At 37.7% G+C, this 21,514-nt stretch overlaps 2 protein-coding genes and 1 pseudogene across 2 annotated transcripts; 2 read left to right on the top strand and 1 right to left on the bottom strand.

Annotated features, from left to right (window-relative positions):
* The first annotated feature begins 725 nt into the window (after positions 1-725).
* On the top strand, positions 726-1,909 carry LOC128588659 (olfactory receptor 4F3/4F16/4F29-like). The gene is made up of 2 exons (XM_053595535.1): positions 726-846; positions 939-1,909. Exons 1-2 carry the CDS (start codon positions 726-728, stop codon positions 1,907-1,909), a joined length of 1,092 nt encoding a protein of 363 aa, XP_053451510.1.
* A 3,087-nt stretch (positions 1,910-4,996) lies between these two features.
* On the bottom strand, positions 4,997-13,992 carry LOC128588658 (UPF0729 protein C18orf32 homolog; annotated as a pseudogene).
* Positions 13,993-20,318: 6,326 nt separating this feature from the next.
* Positions 20,319-21,306, top strand: LOC128588293 (olfactory receptor 4F3/4F16/4F29). Its single transcript, XM_053595026.1, has one exon. It carries the CDS (start codon positions 20,335-20,337, stop codon positions 21,271-21,273), a length of 939 nt encoding a protein of 312 aa, XP_053451001.1. The 5' UTR covers positions 20,319-20,334; the 3' UTR covers positions 21,274-21,306.
* The last annotated feature ends 208 nt before the right edge of the window (positions 21,307-21,514 follow it).

Genomic DNA, 21,514 nt, shown 5'->3' with positions numbered 1-21,514 from the left:
TCCCCATACTACCTTATGATTCTTCCTTGCTTAATCTTTCTGACCGAACACTCTCTTAATTGCTATGGAGAGCAACAGAGAGATGACGATAGCAGTTAGGAGAGGGTTTGGTCAGAATAGTGGAGTTCTTTTCTGAAATTCTTTATATTTATTTATTTTCTAGTTATCTGACTCTGTCAAAATGTAAATTTATGAAGATAGGGACTTTTACCTACTTTGTTCTTAGTAATTAGACTAGTTCCTGGTGCATAATAAAAGATAATTACTTCAGCCTAATTATTCATTCACCCCAAAATCTCTTTTGGTCACCTATTATTTATAAGATTCTGTCTGAGAAAATTAGGGGTATAAAAATGTAAGGGGTGATGATTTATAGCCTTGCTTACTTATAGTCATATAGGGGAAATAAACATCTGATCAATAGGCATCACAGTAAATTTGGCTGTATACGTGGGTCCTGAGGAAGGTTTAACAGATGTGGCATAATTTGATTTGGATATTAAAGAGTAAATAATATTTGAAAAGTGTAAAATAGAGAAAGAACATTCTGACTTGAACAACAAAATCTGAGTCATAGTTTCTTACAAATTGCTGTCATAAAATAGCCCCCTTTGTCTAATTAGTGTATGTAATTGGCTATTACTCTTCCAGAGAGAGGAGTTGATTATTGTGATAGAGCAATTTAACATTAAGTGCCCTTTCATTTTGGTTTCATCAGGTGCAAAATGGGTACCAGTCCACTAGAGCATTCACCATCCCTCAAGTTAGCAAGCCCCAGTGGCAATTCACTTACTCTCATATGTAACAATAGCATTAGTGGCCAAAAGAATGCTATTCAATGCTCAGGTAATATTTGACTTCTATAATTTATATACTTTTAAATAGATATTATGAATACAATACTATTAATTTGAATTTTCTCATTTTTTCCCTTGTAGGTAACATGAAAATAGACATTCCAAATGGGCCAATAAATGCAGCCAACCACTCTGTAGTGTCTGAATTTGTGCTCCTGGGACTCTCAAATTCCTGGGAGATTCAGAGTTTTCTTTTTTTCTTTTCTTGTCTTTTCTATGTGTCCAGCATCACAGGAAACCTTCTCATAGTGGTCACTGTAACCACTAACCCTTATTTGCACTCCCCCATGTATTTTCTGCTGGCCAATCTCTCTGTCATTGATCTGATATTTTGCTCTATTGCAGCACCCAAGATGATTTGTGATATTTTCAGGAAGAGGAAAGTCATCTCCTTTGGAGGCTGTATAGCTCAGATCTTTTTTAGCCATGCTGTTGGCAGCACAGAGATAGTGCTGCTCATAGCCATGGCCTTTGACAGATATGTGGCCATATGTAAGCCTCTCCACTACCTGACTATCATGAGCCCACGAATGTGCATTCTGATTTTAGTGATTTCCTGGACCACTGGTCTCATTCACTCATTGGTTCAGTTGGCTTTTGTTGTAAACTTGCCCTTCTGTGGCCCCAATGTATTGGACAGCTTTTACTGTGACATACCTCGGCTCATCAAACTTGCTTGCACTGATACCTATAAACTGGAGTTCATAGTTACTGCTAATAGTGGGTTCATTGCCTTGGCTGCTTTCTTCTTGCTCATCCTCTCTTATATTTTTATCCTGGCCACTCTTCAGAAACACTCCTCAGAGGGTTCATCAAAGGCTATTTCCACTCTGTCAGCTCATATTGCTGTCGTAGTTTTATTCTTTGGTCCGTTGATTTTTTTCTATATGTGGCCGTCTCCTTCAACACCTCTGGATAAATTTCTAGCCATATTTGATGCAGTTTTGACTCCTTTTTTAAATCCAGTCATTTACACATTCAGAAACAGAGAGATGAAGATAGCAATTAGGAGAGTGTTGGGTCAGGTTATGGGTTTTAGAAGAACCAATTAAGTGCCTTTGCTGAAACACAAAATTTCCAAGTGACTATTGAAGTCCATAATAGGCAAAGCTTGTAAAGAAGGGACTTTCTATTATGCAGCACTTTGAATGTTCACAGACCTTCATTGCCCATGCAGTAGGTTTATTTTGTTCCCATGAAGAATGTGTGATATTCTTCCTTGAAAAGAAAGAAGGATACAACCTGTAGAAATCAAAGATTATATTAACTCTTACTTTTCAGTTCTCAAATAACCATGCTAATAATATTATTTACATATATTAAAAAATGTAAATAAATTTGTTTCTCAGGATAACTGTACTGCATTTTCAAGCTATCTTGCTCTATAATGATACTTGAAGCTTTATTATCTGTTTGCATTCCAAACTTCATTGTTATTTGTTCTGTTTTGCTACCTCAGCCTTTTGGTTATGAGTAAAATGTGGCAGTCATTTTAGGCTCTGTGGTCACTTATACTTTGCATCCACAGATCATCTTTCATGCTTTGTTCCATATTTTGGAGAGTGTTTTCACTTATGTTTAATCAAGTAGACCAGCTGTTGGCAAACTTTTTCTGTAAAGGGCTAGATTGTAAATAGCCCTGGTCTTGTGTGCTACTTGGCCTCTGTTACAACCACTCAGCTCTGCTGTTGTAATGTGGAAATAGCCACAGACAACATACAAATAAATAGGCACCATTGAGTTCCAATACAACTTTATTTACAAAAACAGGAGGCAGGCCATTTTTGGCCTAATGGCTTTAGTTTGCTAACTTCTGAAGTAGATTGTGCCCAACATATGGATTTATTTCCCCAGATATCAGTTTTTGTGTTACAATAAGAGTCTGAAATGAAAAAGTCGGTATAGTATAGCACAAAAATTGCAGTTAAAATACAGAGATTCTGGTCCCAATAGCATCAACTGAATTACTGTGTTACCTTACCAAGTCGCTTAAACTTTCTGAAATTCAGTTTCTTTAAAGGTTTCGTCATAGGTTTATGACAATACTTGAGTGAGATGGTATTTGAAAAGGCTTTATCAATTTGAAAGTTAACCAGGATTCCTTTCCTGGAATGTGACCATTTTCTTAGAGTAAATCAACTTATAAATAAAGTTTGTTGTATCTTCTAATTTATCTATCACACATTAAATTTACTCATTCTGTCTTATGCACCCACAAAATATCTTGCAATGTATCTCCATGATCTTGTCTTTTTATTGTATTTTCGGTGTGTGTTTTCTCTGTGTCACCTGCAGAACTGAAGATTTCATAGTTTACTGCTTCTATCTTCATGTCATTGGTAAAAAAAAAAAAAAAAACAATGAAAAACATTTATAGAGTACATACTATATGTCTAATACTGTTCTTAGTATTAATTCACTTGATCTTCACAGTAGTCTTGAGATAGATATTTTTATCACCCTCATTGTGCAGATTGGTTGATGGAGGCTCAGAGAGGTCAAATAACTCTATTGTTAGTAAATGGCAGATTTGGGTTTAAACCCAGGCTGTTTAGGGAAAACTCTCAAATTGTATTTTACCTCTGCTCTTGTACCATGACAATCAACACAGAAGAATTCTGTGACCAAATGTAGGTTTCTTTTTCTCCCATACAATAACCAGTGGCTACCAGCTGGGAATCCCCTACTTCGATTCAGATACTGTCTACCTGAAGATAGTCAGATCCCACAGGGTGAGGGCTCAGTTACCAAGACTGCCCTCTCCTTGCATCAGTCACACATCTGGACCTGTAGAACTTCTGACTGATTAGCTTCAAGTCAGGGTTCCCATGACCTTTTCTTTGGGTCTGATTAATTTCCTGGAGAACTCACAGAATTCAGAAAAACACACTTATCAGTTTATTATAAAGGATATTACAAAGGATACAGATGAAGAGATGCATAGGGCAAGGGTAGGGGGAACGGGCATGGAGTTTTTATGCCCTCCAGGGCATGCCACCCTCCAAGAGCCTGCTTATGTTTAGCTATCTGGAAGCTCTCTGAACCCTGTCCTCTTGCGTCTTTATGGAGGCTTCATTACATAGGTGTGAGTGACAGCCATATAAAAATGTGATTGGACAAAATGCATGTGTTTCAAACCCAGCAAGGCCTGCCTGTTCAGATTCTTCCTGCTCTCTCTGTGCAGTATTCCTTCATCCAGGGTGTGGGGCAGGACACTGTCTGGAATGAGGGTCTTTCGAACACAATTAGATAACAGTCCTGTCTAGGGCAGGTGAAAGGAGGACAAGAGAGGTCAGAGACAGAGATTCTGTCTCCTGAGGCCTAAAGTGTCCTAACATTATAAGAATGACTATGGAAGCTGTGATCCAGGAACCTGGACTTAACCTAATAAATATATCAAAACACCACACAGTTAGTATGGCTCTAGAGGCTGAATTCTTAATCATTATGTGACCTTTCTTTTTATAAAATTGGTTTAGTATTGCTCTCTGGTGAACCTTAGTTTATATTTCTTCATTTATAGGAAATTTGTCTATATTCTTCCCCATCCCTCGTGTTCATTTCAGTTCTATGTTGATGGCAAAACAATTCTAAATTAAATGAATTATTTTATGAACACGATGGAATTATGTTATGTACTACAGTTTAGCTATTATAGAATAATACTTAATAACATAGAGAATTGCTCCAGATCAGTTAATAAGTGAAATGGAGGTAAGAAAGCAAAATTTAAAATTTGATCTATTTTAAAAGTTATGTATGTATGTCAAAATGTTAATATTGCTATTTCTCCTTGGGGAAGAATGGTGATTATTACTACCTTCTTCCACTTCTCTGTAAATTTCATTTTTTATGTTACATATTTGTTAATTTTTATTTATTTTTATTTCTGTACTGGCACAGATATTCTATTTATTCATGTTGCTATAATGGCAATAATAGAAATAAATGAATGTTACATTAATGAAAGAGGAACTCAGAAATGAGGTCATTAAACATAACTAACTACATGTCAAATATTGATACAATGTATTTCCCTGACTATATCAGGTCAATACCTAATCTATCTGTCCAGAATTCTGGTCTCAGAATGGTCAGAGACAATTACAAAGAAGGTGCTTTATATCATCAAGTCCATTTTAGAAATGATGAGATCCTTTGGGAAAATCGCTTAAGTCTTTATTTTTATCAGAGATTTCTGTTGGTTCTCTTGGCAATCCATTTACGTCTCTACCCTTAACAGTCTACTTTGCCTTTATTTTTATCGTTGGATTCTTTTACAACTTTTCTAGGCCATATATGACTAACCAAAGGGGAATTCAGAGGATATATGTATGTCTCCAGGAATTTTTTGTAGATCCAGAGCAGAACAGGAATGATGATGCCAGGAATGCATACCACTTTACCAGGCTTGAGCTCCTAAACTTGTCCAAGCCAACAGGTGTGAGCAAAATGGATAAAAACTTCTGCCAAGGAATCTTCTTTTACTCGACTTAGTCCAAGACAATAATGGAATGAAGAAAAGGCTGAGGCTCTATCCAAAATAAGGCAGGTATTGCAGGGAAAGTCACCTCTCTTTAAGTAACCCAGTTCAACATATCACACGGATAGTGACAGAGGGAGCATGGACAGGTTGAATCAGACAACGCCCAGATCACGAGGCCCTATTTGTTTATTTTTAATTGACAAGATTTGCTATATCTATCATGTACAACTTATTGTCTTAAAATGTGTATGCATTTATGGAATGGCTAAATCAGGCTAATTAACATATATATCACCTCACATACTTATCATTTTTTGTGGTAAGAACACTTGAAATCTTTTCAGCTATTTTCAAGTGTACAATACAGTTATTATCTACAGTTACCATATTGTACAGTAGATCTGTTGAACTTGTTCCTTCTGAAATTTGTGTTCTTTGACCAACATCCACCGACCTTCCCTCTCCTCCCCTGGCAGTGTCCACTACTCTACTCTTCACTTTTATGAGTCCAGCTTTCTTAGATTCCACCTGTAGTGAGATCGTGAGCTATGTGACTTTCTCTGCCTGTCTCATTTTAGTTAACATCATGTCCTCCAGGTGCATCCATATTGTTAAAAATTGTAAAATATTTACAAAATTGTTTGTACAAAGAGGCGGCTAACAGGAAAGTGATCTCCTGCTACCACAGGTGCTTGTTACATTAGTGGGTTGAATGAACTGGAAAAAACGCTGTGTTCAGCTGTGTCCCTCTTGCTCTCCATTAACTTGAGGAGCCTCTCTACCCCGTCTGTTTGGCTTCCAGGGTGGCTCAGACTTTTACAAGTGATTGCTCTAAGCCTCCGCATAATGGAGGCTTATAGGTTCTTATAGGTTCAGTTCTGGGTCGCCAAACTGGCGATTTTTTTGGTTAAAGCAGTCAAATAGTTCACCCAGATTCATGGAGAAGGGACACACACTCAACTTTTCAAGGGGAGATTGCTACACAATTTCTACTCATTTTTAGTTCACCACAGATATAAATATGAACAGCTCATTTGTTGCATGATTTGGGAATGTGGAATACATAAGTAAAGGTATTTGTTAGTAGATATAACAGTGGGGGAAACATGAAGGTTTTTTTCTTATTGCTTCAATTTTTTTCTCCCTGACATACAATGTGAATTCTCTGCCTGAAAAGGATGAGGGTGAAAAAGAAAGTCTGGGAAGGTGGAAGCATGAAGGATTTAGAAAGTATAGGATGATTGCCAGTGTGGTCATGTTTTATTTAGTCATGCGGAGATGAATGGTGGTAATATGTGGTAGGCAAAGTTGAGTTTACTGTGATTATTGTTTGGCTAAGTGGGTACAACCAAGAAGACGGGGCAACGTATTTAATCATGGAAATGTAAGCTGGAAAAAGAAGGAGGAAAAGAAAGATATCAGTGAAGTGAGGAGCAGTACATATGTGGCAGAATTAGTGGATTGCTGGCTCTGGCGGAATTGAATATTTCTTCGATTCAAAGCATTAGATGGGGAGAGTACATCTCCAACTAAATCCATCACTAAGTCCTGTTGATTTTTCCTTTCAAGTGTATGGTAAACTTATCTACTCGTCTCATTTCCCAAACTCCCGTATCTAGTTTAAACAACCACAGTTCTTATCTTGGTAAGTATGTTGCTTTCTTTCTTTTTTTTTTTTTTGAGGCAGAGCCTTAAGCTGTCACCCTGGGTAGAGTGCTATGGCATCACAGCTCACAGCTCCTGGGCTCAAGCGATTCTCTTGCCTCCACCTCCCAAGTAGCTGGGAATACAGATGCCCACCACAATGCTTGGCTATTTTTTGGTTGCGGCCGTCATTGTTGTTTGGTGGGCCCAGGCTGGATTTGAACCTGCCAGCTCAGATGTATGTGGCTGGCACCTTGAGCCACAGGTGCGGAGTCAGTATGTTGCTTTCTAACTGAACCCACCAGTGTCTAAACTAGACTCCTTCAAATCCACTTCATAAACTGAAACCAGAGTGATATTTATACATGTGAAGTCTAGTCAAATCACTCTTCCACTTAAAAATCTTCTTTGACTTCTCATTCTCTGAGGAACCGTCTCCTCCTACTTACTTTGCCCCTATCCTGTACAACACTTCTCTTTCCTTTCTCACATTGTGGTTCCGGGCACAGCTCCCAGTGGCCCCTCTGGCCTCACAGGGTGAAGGTGTCAGGACAAACTTCTATCTGCATGGAGACCTTTGTCCTCCACTCCGCTCTTTACATCTGAGCTCCAGCGACATTTCCTTAGGGATACTTTCCCTGACTTACATCAAATCCTTCACTTACAGTAATTTTCATTTTTTTTTTTTTTTTTTTTTTTGTGGTTTTTTTTGGCCGTGGCTGGGTTTGAACCCGCCACCTCCAGCATATGGGACCGGCGCCCTACCCCTTGAGCCACAGGCGCCGCCCAGTAATTTTCACTTTATTTCAGAGTTATAATCATTGTTGCAATTTTACAATAGTTTGTGTGATTGTTTTATTACTCTTTCCTCATTAGTGTGTAAAAATCCATATGCAGGATCTATATATTACTAGCATTCAGCATAATGGTGTTCAATGCATATGAGTAAATAAATACATTTTATGCCTTCATTTTAATATTTTCAGTGTATTAATATTTCACTGTATATAAAATTGTCTTGTAGGTGCATGTTTTCTTTTAACAATTTAGAGGATTTATAATTAAGTTTAGTTATTCATTGTATATAACACAGTTAATTCTTTAACTTTTGTGTTACCTCCAAGGGCAATATCCATGCACTCACCACTATAAAATAGAAAGAAGTTAATATACTCTTACTCTGGGGTTGGGCACGGTGGCTCATGCCTATAATCCTAGCACTTGGGGAAGCTGTGGCAGGTGGATAGCTTGAGGTCACAGGTTCGAGACCAGCCTGAGCAAGAATGAGACCCCGTCTCTATTAAAAATAGAAAAACTGAGGCAAGAGGTTTGCTTGAGCCCAAGAGTTGGAGGTTGCTGTGAGCTATGATGCCACAGCATTCTACCCAGGGTGACAGCTTGAGACTTTGTGTCAAAAAAAAAAAAAAATGTTTTTACTTTAACCCTTTGACCCTCTTCCTTTCCCACCCTTTGTGAAGTAACTTTATTTGATTTTATTATTCTTAGCACTTCTATTTTTTTTTTTTTTTTTTTACAATTTTATGTGTTTATTAAACATTGACTACAGGTGCCCACCACAATGCCTGGCTTGTTTTTTTTATTTTTAGTAGAGATAGCGTCTTGCTTTTGCTCAGGCTGGTCTTGAACTCTTGAGCTCAGGAGAGCCACCTGTCTTGGCCACCCAGAGAGCTAGGCTTATAGGTGTAAGCCACTGCACCTGGCCTATTTTCAAAAAAATCTTTTTTGAGATAATTACATGATTTTAATTTAAAAAAATGCTATTTATTCATTTATTTTTATTTTAGATTAATGTGTACTCAATACTAATATGAAACAGTAGATGAACTAATACATGGCAGCACACGAGAAAAACTCAGTTCAAGTTGTGGGGGTGGGGCAAAGGAGGACTGCGGAGGAGGGAGGGGGATCCGTGTTTTCCACCTAACAGGCGCGATGTAAGGGATTATAGCACACCTCCTGGGTGCGGGACACAACTTCAACAGGCACTTTACTTAACAAATGAATATTTTTAAACCAAATATTGTGAGTTCTTTTTAAGGAACATAATTTTTTACTTGTTAGATTTGATTTTGATCTATATTTTCTGTCTAACATTTTAAAATCTTAGGATTTCTATTTCATTCTACTCAAGATAGTTGAGTCTATCATTTATATTCCTGACCATGTTTTTTCTTTTTTTATTTCAAATTAGTACGAGGGCACAGATTTTTAGATCACATTGTTCTCACTTCCAGGGTAAAGTTCCAGTGGTAAAGTGCTCCTCCCCCAGGGGCAGGGTATACACCCTTGCAATTGTCCATGTTTTTAGCAGCATTTTTCTCCCCTTTTCCTACTTTCCCTGTTTTTACTTATCTTTATTTCTATCATGGTTATCTTGATTTATTATTTATTTGTTTATTTTTGTTTTATTAAATCATAACTGTGTGCACTGATGCATTTATGGGGTTCAGTGTACTGATTTGATACACAATGTGAAATTCTTAGGTTAGGTGAGGTCCCAGGAAGTAGAAGGGAAAAGGAGAGACAGGGGAGGTGTGGGGGAAGGGCTATCTTGATTTAATACCCTTAAATTTTGCCAGATTATCTTTTATCACCTTGTATTTTCTACTATTTATTTCTTTTCACTCATGTCTTCCAATTGTCTTTTCAGAGAACATAGATTTTAGCAATGGCTTAAACAACTTAGAAAATTTGCTTATAATTTTTGCAGTTTCATGTTGTAATCTTGTATTATGTGTAGTATCTGTAACTTATGTAATTTTCTCTTTTCTTCTTCTCCTAGTTTTTTTTTTAGAGACAGAGTCTTATTCTGTCACCCTTGGAAGAATGCCATGGCGTCATACAGCACACAGTAACCCCCAACTCTTGGTCTTAGGTGAGTAGCTGGGACTACAGGCACCTGCCACGACCCCCGGCTATTTTTTTGCTGCAGTTTGGCTGGGCCGGGTTTGAACCCCCACCCTCAGTATATGGGGCCAGCGCCCTACTAATGTCTTCTAGTATTTTTACATAGTTCATCGTCTGTTTTATTTTTCTAGTAAATTATTATAAATAGTTATAATGTATCCTATTGTTACCAACTTTTGAATATTCTAGACATTGGTGATAGGATATTGTGGAGGAGGAGTTAGGGTGATGGGGAGATACGATAGATGGCAGCTGAGTGTTGGAACGTTGTCTCCAAAATGCCTCTATCTGTTGAGATGATTTTTCTGGGATACTGGGAGAACTACTAACTCAGAGTGGAAACATATTTGTTAGTTGGTCATATGTCCTGTGATTTTATCCTTTTCTCATTATAGATTAGGGATTGTCATCTATACAGCTGCTTTTCCCTCCTTTTGCCTGGATTTTTTTTTCTCATTACACAAACACACACGCTTTCTTTCTTTCTCTCTTTTTTTAGAAACAGAGTCTCATTTTGTCACCCTTGGTAAAGTACGGTGGCATCACAGCTCACAGCAACTTCCAGCTCTTGGGCTTAAGCGATTCTCTTGCCCCACCCTCCCAAGTAACTGGAACTACAGGCGCCCTCCATGCCCAGCTATTTTTTTGTTGCTGTTGTTTAGCTGGCCTGGGCCGGGTTTGAATCCGCCGTCCTCGGTTTATGTGGCTGGCGCCATAACCACTGTTCTATGGGTGCTCAGGCACACACACTTTCTAATTATGTCAAAGGTGGTATGTCTGTATGTTTCTCTTTAAGCACCTTCCTCCCACCCTCACCCCCGGGCTTCAATAAGTATTCCCAGTCATAGACCTTGGATCATGTATGTACTCATGAACCAAAATTTTATTTCTGTCCCTCTCACCTACCTGTTTTGCCAAGGGAACTAAAAAACAAAACAAAACAAAAAACGAGCATCATTATAGATTCAGATAGACATAGTTCTCACAAGATCCACCAGATCCAATGCAGAATCACTACAGATGTGCACAAATAGCAGCAAAAATAAAGGAGCTGCTAATTACAACCCCAGAGGGTAGTGGGGTTCCTTTACAAGCAGAGACCACTGGTTTTTGTCCTCAGTGTATCCACCAGTTTTCCTGACTAGCTCACCATCTTTAGAAGCATGTACTTTTTTTTCAGGCATGCTTTATTTCAATTTTCGTTGTACATAAGGTTTTCTTCATGTGTTGTGGCTTGGACCTGCAGACATTTCCTACTTTTTGTAAGGCTGTAGCTCACATCTTTGTTTCTCCTGGTTTGAAGGAAGAAACAGGGAACCTTGGGGTGGAAGTTTGAATTTACTTACATCGTTCAGGTTAACCCGAGTTTTATTTTCACTGTTGTATGTGCATGGAAATTTCTATTCAAGGTCACATGTACTTCATGAGTATGTTGTGTAACATCTTGACTTTTCTATAATTTAAGGAAGTTCGGTGTAGGAGAAAGAGGAATGTTTTCCTAAAAGAGTCCTTGAAAGAGCCCTCAATTTGGGTAGTGCCTGTGGCTCAGTGAGTAAGGCGCCGGCCCCATATACCGAGGGTGGTGAGTTCGAACCCGGCCCTGGATAAACTGCAACAAAAAATAGCCGGGTGTTGTGGTGGGTGCCTGTAGTCCCAGCTACTTGGGAGGCTGAGGCAAGAGAGTTGGCTAAGGCCAAGAGCTGGAGGTTGCTGTGAGCTGTGATGCTGCAGCACTCTACTGAGGGCGACAAAGTGAGATTCTGTCTCTAAAAAAAAAAAAAGGAAGGAGTCCTCAATTCATGTGTGGCCTAACCTTTTTACAGCTGTGTAATTTTGTGACTTTCTTTTTTTTATTGTTAAATCATAGCTGTGTACATTAGTGCAATCGCCTGTACCCATTCTAAGATGCACCATAGATGTGGCCCCACCCATTACCCTCCCTCCACCAAAACCTCCCCCCTCCCTTCCCCTTCCTTGGACCCTTTCCCCATAGTCTTGTGTTATACTTGGGTTATAGCCTTCATGTGAAAGCTATAATTTGGCTTCATAGTAGGTACAGCTGTGTAATTTTGGATGATAAATAATTTATGATTATGCAGCAATGACAACATCTGTTTCACAGTGTGGTTGTGAGGGTTCAACAGAATATGCATGTAGAGTGTTATTACTGATGTTGCTTTAAACTTCTTTGCATTTATATTTTCTTTACTTTCTTTCATGGAAAATCATATGCTTTTATTTCCATGTCAGTGTCATAATTTTAAATATTATTCCATGGTTAAGTTGAATATAATTGTGGCAATCATCATAGAAATGACTAAATCATTAAGAAAATGTTTAGTGTTGCTATGGCATTCACCCTTTAGTCATCATAAAATAAAGATTTTAAGTATCCCTATAAAATGGCAGAAAGCCTTTTTGTAAAAAGAAAATTAAATACCTTTTATTTATCCTAATTAACATTTTCTGCGCTTGGCTACTTTGGGAAAATCAAAACGACCACAGACAGTAATTCCCTGGGCCATGTGATCTCTGTCTGGCAATCGCAGATTTCTGCAGCATCATTTAGGTCACCAGCCTCTGGGGTTGTAATTAGCAGCTCCCTTATTGTTTCATGCAGCTATTTGTGCACATCTGTAGTGATTCTGCATTGGATTTGGTGGATCTTGTGAGAACTATGTCTATCTGAATAGACATATTCAGAACAGGTAGGTGAGAGGGATAGAAATAAAATCTTGGATCATGAGTACATCCATGATCCAAGGTCTGTGACTGGGAATGAGGAAATTAATAGTTTTCCTCAGCTTGGTGTGATGGCAGCTCTCTGTGTGGCAATTTGCTAGCGGCACTAGAGAAGGAGAATGGGGCAGGAATCAGGCAGAGTGAGGGAAAGGCACTGTGAATGGACAGTTAAGGATACGGGCAGGGAAAAGAGAATATCTGAGCCCCCAAAGAAGGAGAACAAATCTGTGGAAAAATCAGAGTGTATCTTACAACTACTCATCCTCTGGCCTGAGTTTTCCCAGTGCTTTGCCACTTTTTTGGCAGTGAGTCTCATTGGCCTCCTGTGTGACCTGAGCTTTGTAGGCAGCCCCACCACCCAGTGGTCTATCCAATGCCTAGAAACCTTTTACTCCTTGTGACCTTCTGCCTTCTACCATTCCACTTCTCAGCCTTGTCATTCTCATGATTAGACTATTTAAAAAAAATTGATTTCAAGCTGTTAAGCATTGCTGGTGTCACAGAGAGTGGCATGTAGGCTCTCTAAAATCTTGTCACCTAATTTCTAATGGGGACTTTTAATTAATTCATTTTTGACAAGTCTATCACATTTGTTATATTATTCATTTATTAATTAACTCATTGACATTTCGGATCTGTGCCTACAGTATACTAGGTTAAAACTTTACATTTTCAATGTAGAAAATTATGGAAACTCCTGTGTCAACTTTCTTACACTTCTATACTCTAGCCTTCCATTTGCTTTGCTGTTACAAAATTTCTCTTCCTCCTCCCTTTGTTTTCTTTTCTCCTCCTTCATTCTTGGTGCCACCTTCTCTCTTGGTGTCTCAGGTCCACCACTGGTAGTTCTCCTACCTCTGTGATTGTCTGCCTAATTTCTTGGCTCCTATACCTACTTTACATTATTATTGTTTGCATAGTTGTGTCTTTGCTTAGAAATTATTTTTCCTATATGCTCTTTCCTTCAGAAACCTTATTTATTCTTATTCATCCACCTATTACTTTTCTGTGGATGATCCTGTAGTTATGTCTTGAATCTATACTTCTTTCCATACATGCTGTTTCATATTTTCACCTGAATATCTCAATAGTGTCAAAACTCTATTTGCTTAAAAAACATGTGATTATTTATTTTCTGTATCCTCACATAGTCTGGGCCGAACATTCTTATTTATAAAAATAGACGCATCACTGTCTACTCATGCTTTAACATCTTGGCATTTTCCTTGTGTTCCCTCTCTTTTGTGTTCTCTCCGGGTATAGTAACTCACTAATCCCTTTGGGTTTTTGCTTATCACTGTTTCTATTCTCTATCTGCAGTCTTACAGCTAGCATCGCATGATCCCTCTTCTTCTCTGTCGCTCTCCAGATCTGCTCTATTTCAAAATTTTCTTAAGTGGACTCCTGTTTTGTACTTTTCCCTTTCCTCTGTTTGAACCGATCACACTTACAGATGGAGCATCTTCCCTAGTTACTGACCTCACCATTAACAATTTGTGCACACATCTTCATTGCCTCCCTAAATTTATTTAATATTCTCATGTATCTTTGAGACATCCCCAATGATAGGCAAAAATGAATCTTGACCCCATTTCTCATCTTATTTTCCAAAACAATTTCCACGCTCTAGACAATCCGTATGCTTCAACATTAACTCACAGTACACCAAACTTACCAGCTTCTCATATTTTAAAATCTCATTGAAATGAATTGTTTAAACCCTATATTTGTGTATTTTAATCTTTATCACTTTTTTAGTTGTACTCAAATGCTGCATAACTAAAGTGCCTTATCTCATCACCCTGGCTATCTCCTTTTATTCAATTCATACTTTAGAGCTGTGGTTCTCAACCTGTGGGTTGCAGCCCACAGGAACTGCATTAAAGGGTTGTGGCATTAGGAAGGTTGAGAACCACTGCTTTAGAGGATTTGTTCCACTTTTGTGATATGTGTCACACAATGTCTGATGTATATTTATATGCATGTTGGTTAAGGAATGGCTTTGTACAACATTAGTCTTTCTTGATGAACGACAGAATTAGCAAATCTACGTTAACAAAAATGAATAAGTGAGAAGACTTATTGAATAATGAATAAGACTGGAAATAGAACAGAACTGTGACTAGGAATTGAGTCCTAAGTAGACATTTGATTTTCTATTGTGCATAACTACTTGTTTTCTCCACCTGTGAAATTTAACTTGAAGGTAAAACTGAAGAATTTTATGTTTCTCACACACACACAAAGGCAGTTCAGGAGAAGTCTGTTTGCCTGAGCAACAAGTATTTTATGGTTCTGTTCTTTGCCTTGGCTTGACAACACAAATTTATAGCTGGATAGCTGGATGGGTATGGTCTTCAGAAATCCCTTCAAGCACCTACCCCAATCCTTCTACTTTTTCCTGTCTCTCATCCTTAATGACAACTTATGTTATCTGAAGTAGTCAGGAAAGATACGATTTTTTTTTCATGTGGGGAATTACATTTTATGGCTTTGAATTGTCGGGTTTACCATTGTGGAAGAGGCGTGTCTTGGTCAGAGTACAAAGCTTCTGCCTGCATCCCACAGCAGTCTTTGGTTAGTGTCTCAATTAAGCAGCAAATTTTTCTTTGGTGGGGGGAAATAATAAGTTATTGAATGTTAAGTATAGATTTGAAACATTTACTTAAAGCCAGGACTAATACAGATAATTACTGTATCTTAGAATAATGGAGGATTCAGAATTTGAGGAATAATTTTCTATACTTGAAAGTCACTCATGGTTGGGCATGGTGGCTCATGCCTATAATACTAGCACACTGGGAGGCTGAGGCAGGTGGATTGCTTGAGCTCAGGAGTTAGAGACCAGCCAGAGCAATAGTGAGACCTTGCTGCTACTAAAAATATAAAATCTAGCCAGACATTGTGGTGCATATCTTACTTGAGAGGCTGAGGCAAAAGGATTGCTTGAACCCAAGAGCTTGAGGTTGCTGTGAGTTATGATGATGCCATGGCACTCTACCCAGTACAATAGAGTGAGACTCTGTTTATTAAAAAAGTCACTTATGTAGAGAGCCCACCATATATACAATTTATTGTGCTGAACAATGTGGTAGGTACTAGGTTAGGTATTTTTACATATATCACTTATTTCTTACAAGGAAACAAAGGTATTATTATCCCCATTTTATTGACTTAATTTTGATTTTTTTCTTTAATTTTTGATTAACGTACATTGTGTGATATTTTGATAAAAGTATATGATGTGTAATGATCAAAATCAAGGTAATCAGAATCTCCATCATCTCAAACATTTATCTTCGTGTTGGAAATACCATAATTTTTCTCTTATTGCTATTTTAAAATATACAATACATTATTGTTCATTATAATTTTTTTTACTGAACTATTGAATACTAGAATTTATTCCTCATCTCTGTGTATCTCCATTTTAATAATGAGAAAACTGAAGCTCAGAAAAGTCTAATAACTTTGTTTCCACAGCAAATGTCTAGTGTAACCTGGATTCAAAGTCAGGCCTCACTAACCTCAAAATACAAGTTATTAACCATCCTACTGTAATGTATGAAAGTAACTGTGAATTTTTGCATTTTTAGGATTGAAGAAGAAAGAGATGAAAATTTGGAAATGGTTTGTGGACTTTTGAATGTTAGCAAACAGCTTTGGAATCAGTCCACCATGCAGGAGAACCGCCATCTTTGGAAATACCTCTACTGAGATCCTCAGGAGCAGAAGATACTCCTGTATAGAACACCAGGAAAATACACACTGGGAGAATTTCATGCGCCTGTTGTCTGTTCCATACACGTCCTTCTCCTGATCAGCATATGCTCGTCTCTTCATATCATGGTAACAATTACATTCTTTATAGTGTAAGTGTATTCTTTGCATGTGTATGTCACTCAGAAACTCTGTGAGCCTGACAGGGGAGGTAGTAGGAGCATTTGCCTTTTTTCTCCTTTAAATAGAGCCCAGTGTCAAAGTCAGGAGCAGTCCTGATTCAGTGTCTTAAAGGGGAGAAATTTCTTTTTTTTTTCCTTTTTTTTTTATTTATTGTTGGAGATTCATTGAGGGTACAATAAGCCAGGTTACACTGATATGGTAGAAATTTCTTTTATTTATGTTGTCTTTAACTAACCTGTGTTCTCAGGAGCAGAGACTGTCACATCTCATCCCATCTGAGATTTGTGCAGCTCTTTCTCTTTTCTCCTGAGGCATTATTTTTTTTCTTTGTCATTGTGCCTACCTTTCCTAATCTCTCCTTTACCCTATCTTTCCCATTTTTTTCTTAAAAATTTTAATTATTGTGGGTACACAATAGTATATGTTTATAGGATATGTGCAATATTTTGATACAGGCACATAATGTACAGTAATCAAATCAGGGTAGTTGTGGGGTTCATCAAGCATTTATCATTTTTTTGTGTTAGAAATACTCCAGTTCCGCTCTTTAAGTTATTTTAAAGTCTATGGTAACTTATTGTTCACTACAGTCACTTTGCTGTCTGTTCTATCTACCTCATGATATTTTGCACTCATTAACCCTCTACATCTATTCCCCTCTCTACCCTTTCCTAACCTTTAGTAACCATCTTAGTCTCCATGAGATCAATCATTCTGATATTTAGTTCCCACATATGAGTGAGAACATACTAGATTTGTCTTTCTGTGCTTGGCTTATTATTCCCATATTTTAAATGCTCATTCTTTTCCCTTTATCTCTGCTTCAGTTTTTCTGTGTCTTAGATTATTTCATAGACTTCAGGAAAATAAGTTGAATGCTGGCTGTTGGTTGGGAGATTAAATGCTACCTCATGCCTAAAGAGTAGTAACTTGTAAAGTCTTAGATGCTTTCTCACTGGGATACCATTAGCAATGGCTACTATAAGGTTTTTCTTTCTTTTTAGAATTTTTCCCTTAAAATTATTGAAAAAATGATGGAAAGAAGAAAGATAAGAATAATAAGGGTCATTGACTTGAAGGTATGGTCTTACTACCAGCTGGGGTTACTAATCTGATTTGTCAACCAAGCACTATCTACCCACTTTCTATATGTGCCTGGGTATATAACATGGGTCATATAGACATGAATTATGATAACTGATGCTAAAGAGTATTTTCTTATTATATTTTTAAGGTATACTTTTCCTATTACATTTTCACTAATTTCTAAAGGGCTAGGGCAATGCTTCTGTCCTTGGCATAGCCAACCCCACCTGCTCTGGATGGCAGTAGTATCTGCTGCCTTCAAATGTCTATAGCACTTTCTTTCCCAGTCCCCCCCCAATATTCATCTTACTATTCACTTAATATGTATTGTATACAACATTCTTATACATACAATTTGTGTTTTCTCAACTTTTTTTGGTTTTTTGATTTACAGGCCCTAGAGAAAGAACAAATCAGCATCAAGGAGAATTATCAGTAAAACGACAAGAAGAGATTAAGATTTTAATTGACTTTTGAGAATAATAAAATTTAGAAATACCAAAAGGTTAGACTTCACAGAAACATAATCTATTTTACAGTTATAATGATGAATTAACTAGCAAAATAGGAAGAATGATTACACAAATCATGACAGTAATGAGCAATCACTTTCCAAAATATTATTTACTATTGTATCAGTTAATCTTCAACTGTGTACACGTTTGTGTTTTGTTTATTTGTTGTTACACTGCTGTATAATTTGGTTTTGATAATGGATGCTATGTATGAAAATTTCTGGTTAGTTTTAATTTTAACTAGCAAAAATTACTTTGTTGAGTTTTGCTCTTTTTATTTGATTGTTATAATGCTTTGTCTTTCTAGAATAGGAATCAAGAAACCTGGGTTCTGGTCCCCATTCTACCAATCGTATGAATTTTGGAAATTCAGTTTACTTTTCTGGGTCTCATGCTTTTCATCTGAAATATGATCAACTTGGATAAAATGGTTTTTATAAAATTCCATATGCATTTCATCCCACTGCACTGGGGACATGTACTTTCCCTCACCAGGACCTCAGATGTCTTTCAATAATGATGGCGTTTTCCTGCTCCCTTCCCAGGGCCTCATGATTTCCCTAGGCATGTTCATCTCGTCAATTTTCTTTCACACTGCCTCACCTTACCCTCATCAGTAGTGCCGGTGGTTGTTTTTGCTCCATAACACAGGCCATAAGTTTCTGGATCTAAAAAGTATGTACTTTGAGACTATTATCTTGGAAGGTGAAAGTATAATTAATCACTATGTTTAGATGACACCAGAGACTCATGTCAGTGGTGGTGATCCAGAATTAGAGTCAGGACACAGCATGTGCCTCTGTTGAGTTTTGGGGTCTGCGGTGAATTATGGCATCAGGCAGATTGCTGTTTGTGTGAGAAGGTCTGGAGTTGGAGGTGCAAAATGTAGGATATCAGTATACTGGTTTTATTTGTACCTGAGAAACTTCTAAAACAACCTGTATTGTTTCCAGGTTTCTTTCTACTGTAGGAGAATGATTTAGGTGAGTATCTATCTGGACACAGAGAAAGATAGCACTATTTTCTGCTCCCTCTCTACTTTACATATAAATATAATATGTACAAAAGGACTAAATCTCCAGTGTCACAGTTTGTACTTTACAGTTTAAGGTTAGTAAGAAAGCTCATGTACTCTCCTAAAAAGTGCCTCATTGAAACTCATCTAATTTTATAATCATGAATAAAAAGTATCAAATTACAAATTTTCTTGAAGATAAAATATCTGAATGGGTAGGAGGCACTGAGGAGAGGGAGATACTGGTGAATTAAAACTCAGTATCTTAACTATTTCAAGTGCTGATCCTCAGTACATTCCCGTGTATGGATAGAGAAAAAACTGTAGGAATAGCTTACATTCTCTGTGGCCACTTTAGACACATGCCTTAGCAGAGACTCAGGTGAAATCCCCTCTAAAACACACTTACATGTATTAAGCCTTCATGACAGATGGCTCCTAATGAAATCCTTACAGCATATGAAGTTATTTAGGGCTTTGTAATTATGAAAGATGGTATAGAAACTGGAAGTACTTAGGTAGCAGCGAATAGGAGAAAACATGACGGATAACAGTGGCTGTTCCCTTTTTTTATGCACGTCCGCACACTTCCCCTGTTGTATGCAGTTGTGCAGTCTCCAAGTTCATATACCCCAGTGTCTTCATTAAGCCTCAGTCTACAGCCTACCTTACTTTAGTCTGTCTCGTTTGCCTTTTACTCCATCTGTTATCATGGTGTTCCTTTTACCCTTACTTTTTATCAGACAATTGTGAGGACAAACTGGGGAGGGAAGGGAATTATGAGAATGTGCATGCATGCAATATAGAATATGTCAGAAATGAGGAATAGTCAGTATCACAGGCAATTTAAACACCTGATAAATGTCGAAGAGAGGCATGAATGTTTTGTTCTTCATTGACCTGTTAATTTAAGAACAGAACATTATATAGAGAGAATTGGTGATAAATATAAATCATGTTTCAGTTCACAGGCTGTGACAATATTATGTTGATTTTTTGTCTTTTTTTATATTAGAGGAGCTGGATAACTATATTATTCATTCCTAGCAAGAAAATTGAGATACTACTGATTTTAGTATCTATTATCAGCCCCATAATCACGATTTTCTCATTTTCTTAGTTCTTGTAATTTCAGTCACAAGCCACTTGGATGGATCAATGGATGGAGGGAATCACTCAGTGGTGTCTGAGTTTGTGTTCCTGGGACTCGCCCATTCATGGGAGATCCAGCTTTTCCTCCTGGTGTTCTCCTCTGTGCTCTATGTGGCAAGTATGACAGGAAACATCCTCATCGTGTTTTCTGTGACCATTGACCCTCACTTACACTCTCCCATGTACTTCCTATTGGCTGGCCTCTCTTTCATTGACTTGGGAGCCTGCTCTGTCACTACCCCCAAGATGATTTATGACCTTTTCAGAAAACGCAAAGTCATCTCCTTTGGAGGCTGCATTGCTCAGATCTTCTTCATCCATGTCATTGGTGGGGTGGAGATGGTGCTGCTCCTAGCCATGGCCTTTGACAGATATGTGGCCATATGTAAGCCTCTCCACTACCTGACCATTATGAGCCCACGAATGTGCATTCTGTTTCTACTTGCTGCCTGGGCTCTTGGTGTTAGTCACTCACTGTTCCAACTGGCATTTCTTGTTAATTTACCCTTCTGTGGCCCTAACATATTGGACAGCTTTTACTGTGACCTTCCTCGGCTTCTCAGACTAGCCTGTGCAGATACCTACAGATTGCAGTTCATGGTCACTGTCAATAGTGGGTTTATCTGTGTTGGCTCTTTCTTCGTACTTCTCATCTCATACATCTTCATCCTGTTTACTGTTTGGAAACATTCTTCGGGTGGTTCATCCAAAGCTCTTTCCACACTTTCAGCTCACATCACTGTGGTTCTTTTGTTCTTCGGTCCAACCATGTTTGTGTACACATGGCCACACCCTAATTCACAGATGGACAAGTTTCTTGCTATTTTTGATGCAGTTCTCACTCCTTTTCTGAATCCAGTCATCTATACATTCAGGAATAAAGAGATGAAGGCAGCAATGAAGAGAGTATGCAAACAGCTAGTCGTTTACAGGAAGATCTCATAAATAATACGATAAGGCCTTCTCATTGGTCATGATGTAGCTATATATATATATTTTTTTTTTTTTGATATTTTAGACTAAGGAAGTTTGAGTCCTAAAACAATGATATGAATGTTATTATATTTGTAACATAATTTTTGTCTGGTGGATATATTTATTTTTTGTGAACAATGAATCATGAATACAGTGTATCTTTCTATTTATGTTAGTCCCTTTTAATTACTTTTGGCAATGTTTTATAGTT

This window comes from Nycticebus coucang, chromosome 6 (assembly GCF_027406575.1).
Source record: "Nycticebus coucang isolate mNycCou1 chromosome 6, mNycCou1.pri, whole genome shotgun sequence".
NCBI classification, from domain to species: domain Eukaryota; kingdom Metazoa; phylum Chordata; class Mammalia; order Primates; family Lorisidae; genus Nycticebus; species Nycticebus coucang.
Note: the sequence above shows the minus strand (reverse complement) of the source record. Positions and strands in the feature narration are given on the sequence as shown.

Bases quoted from the DNA above. Each gene is read 5' to 3' on its own strand.
- LOC128588659 (XM_053595535.1), top strand. From the start codon at position 726: ATGGGTACCAGTCCACTAGAGCATTCACCATCCCTCAAGTTAGCAAGC. The intron at 847-938 runs GTAATATTTGAC...TTTCCCTTGTAG, and splicing joins GAATGCTATTCAATGCTCAG to GTAACATGAAAATAGACATT.
- LOC128588293 (XM_053595026.1), top strand. From the start codon at position 20,335: ATGGATGGAGGGAATCACTCAGTGGTGTCTGAGTTTGTGTTCCTGGGA.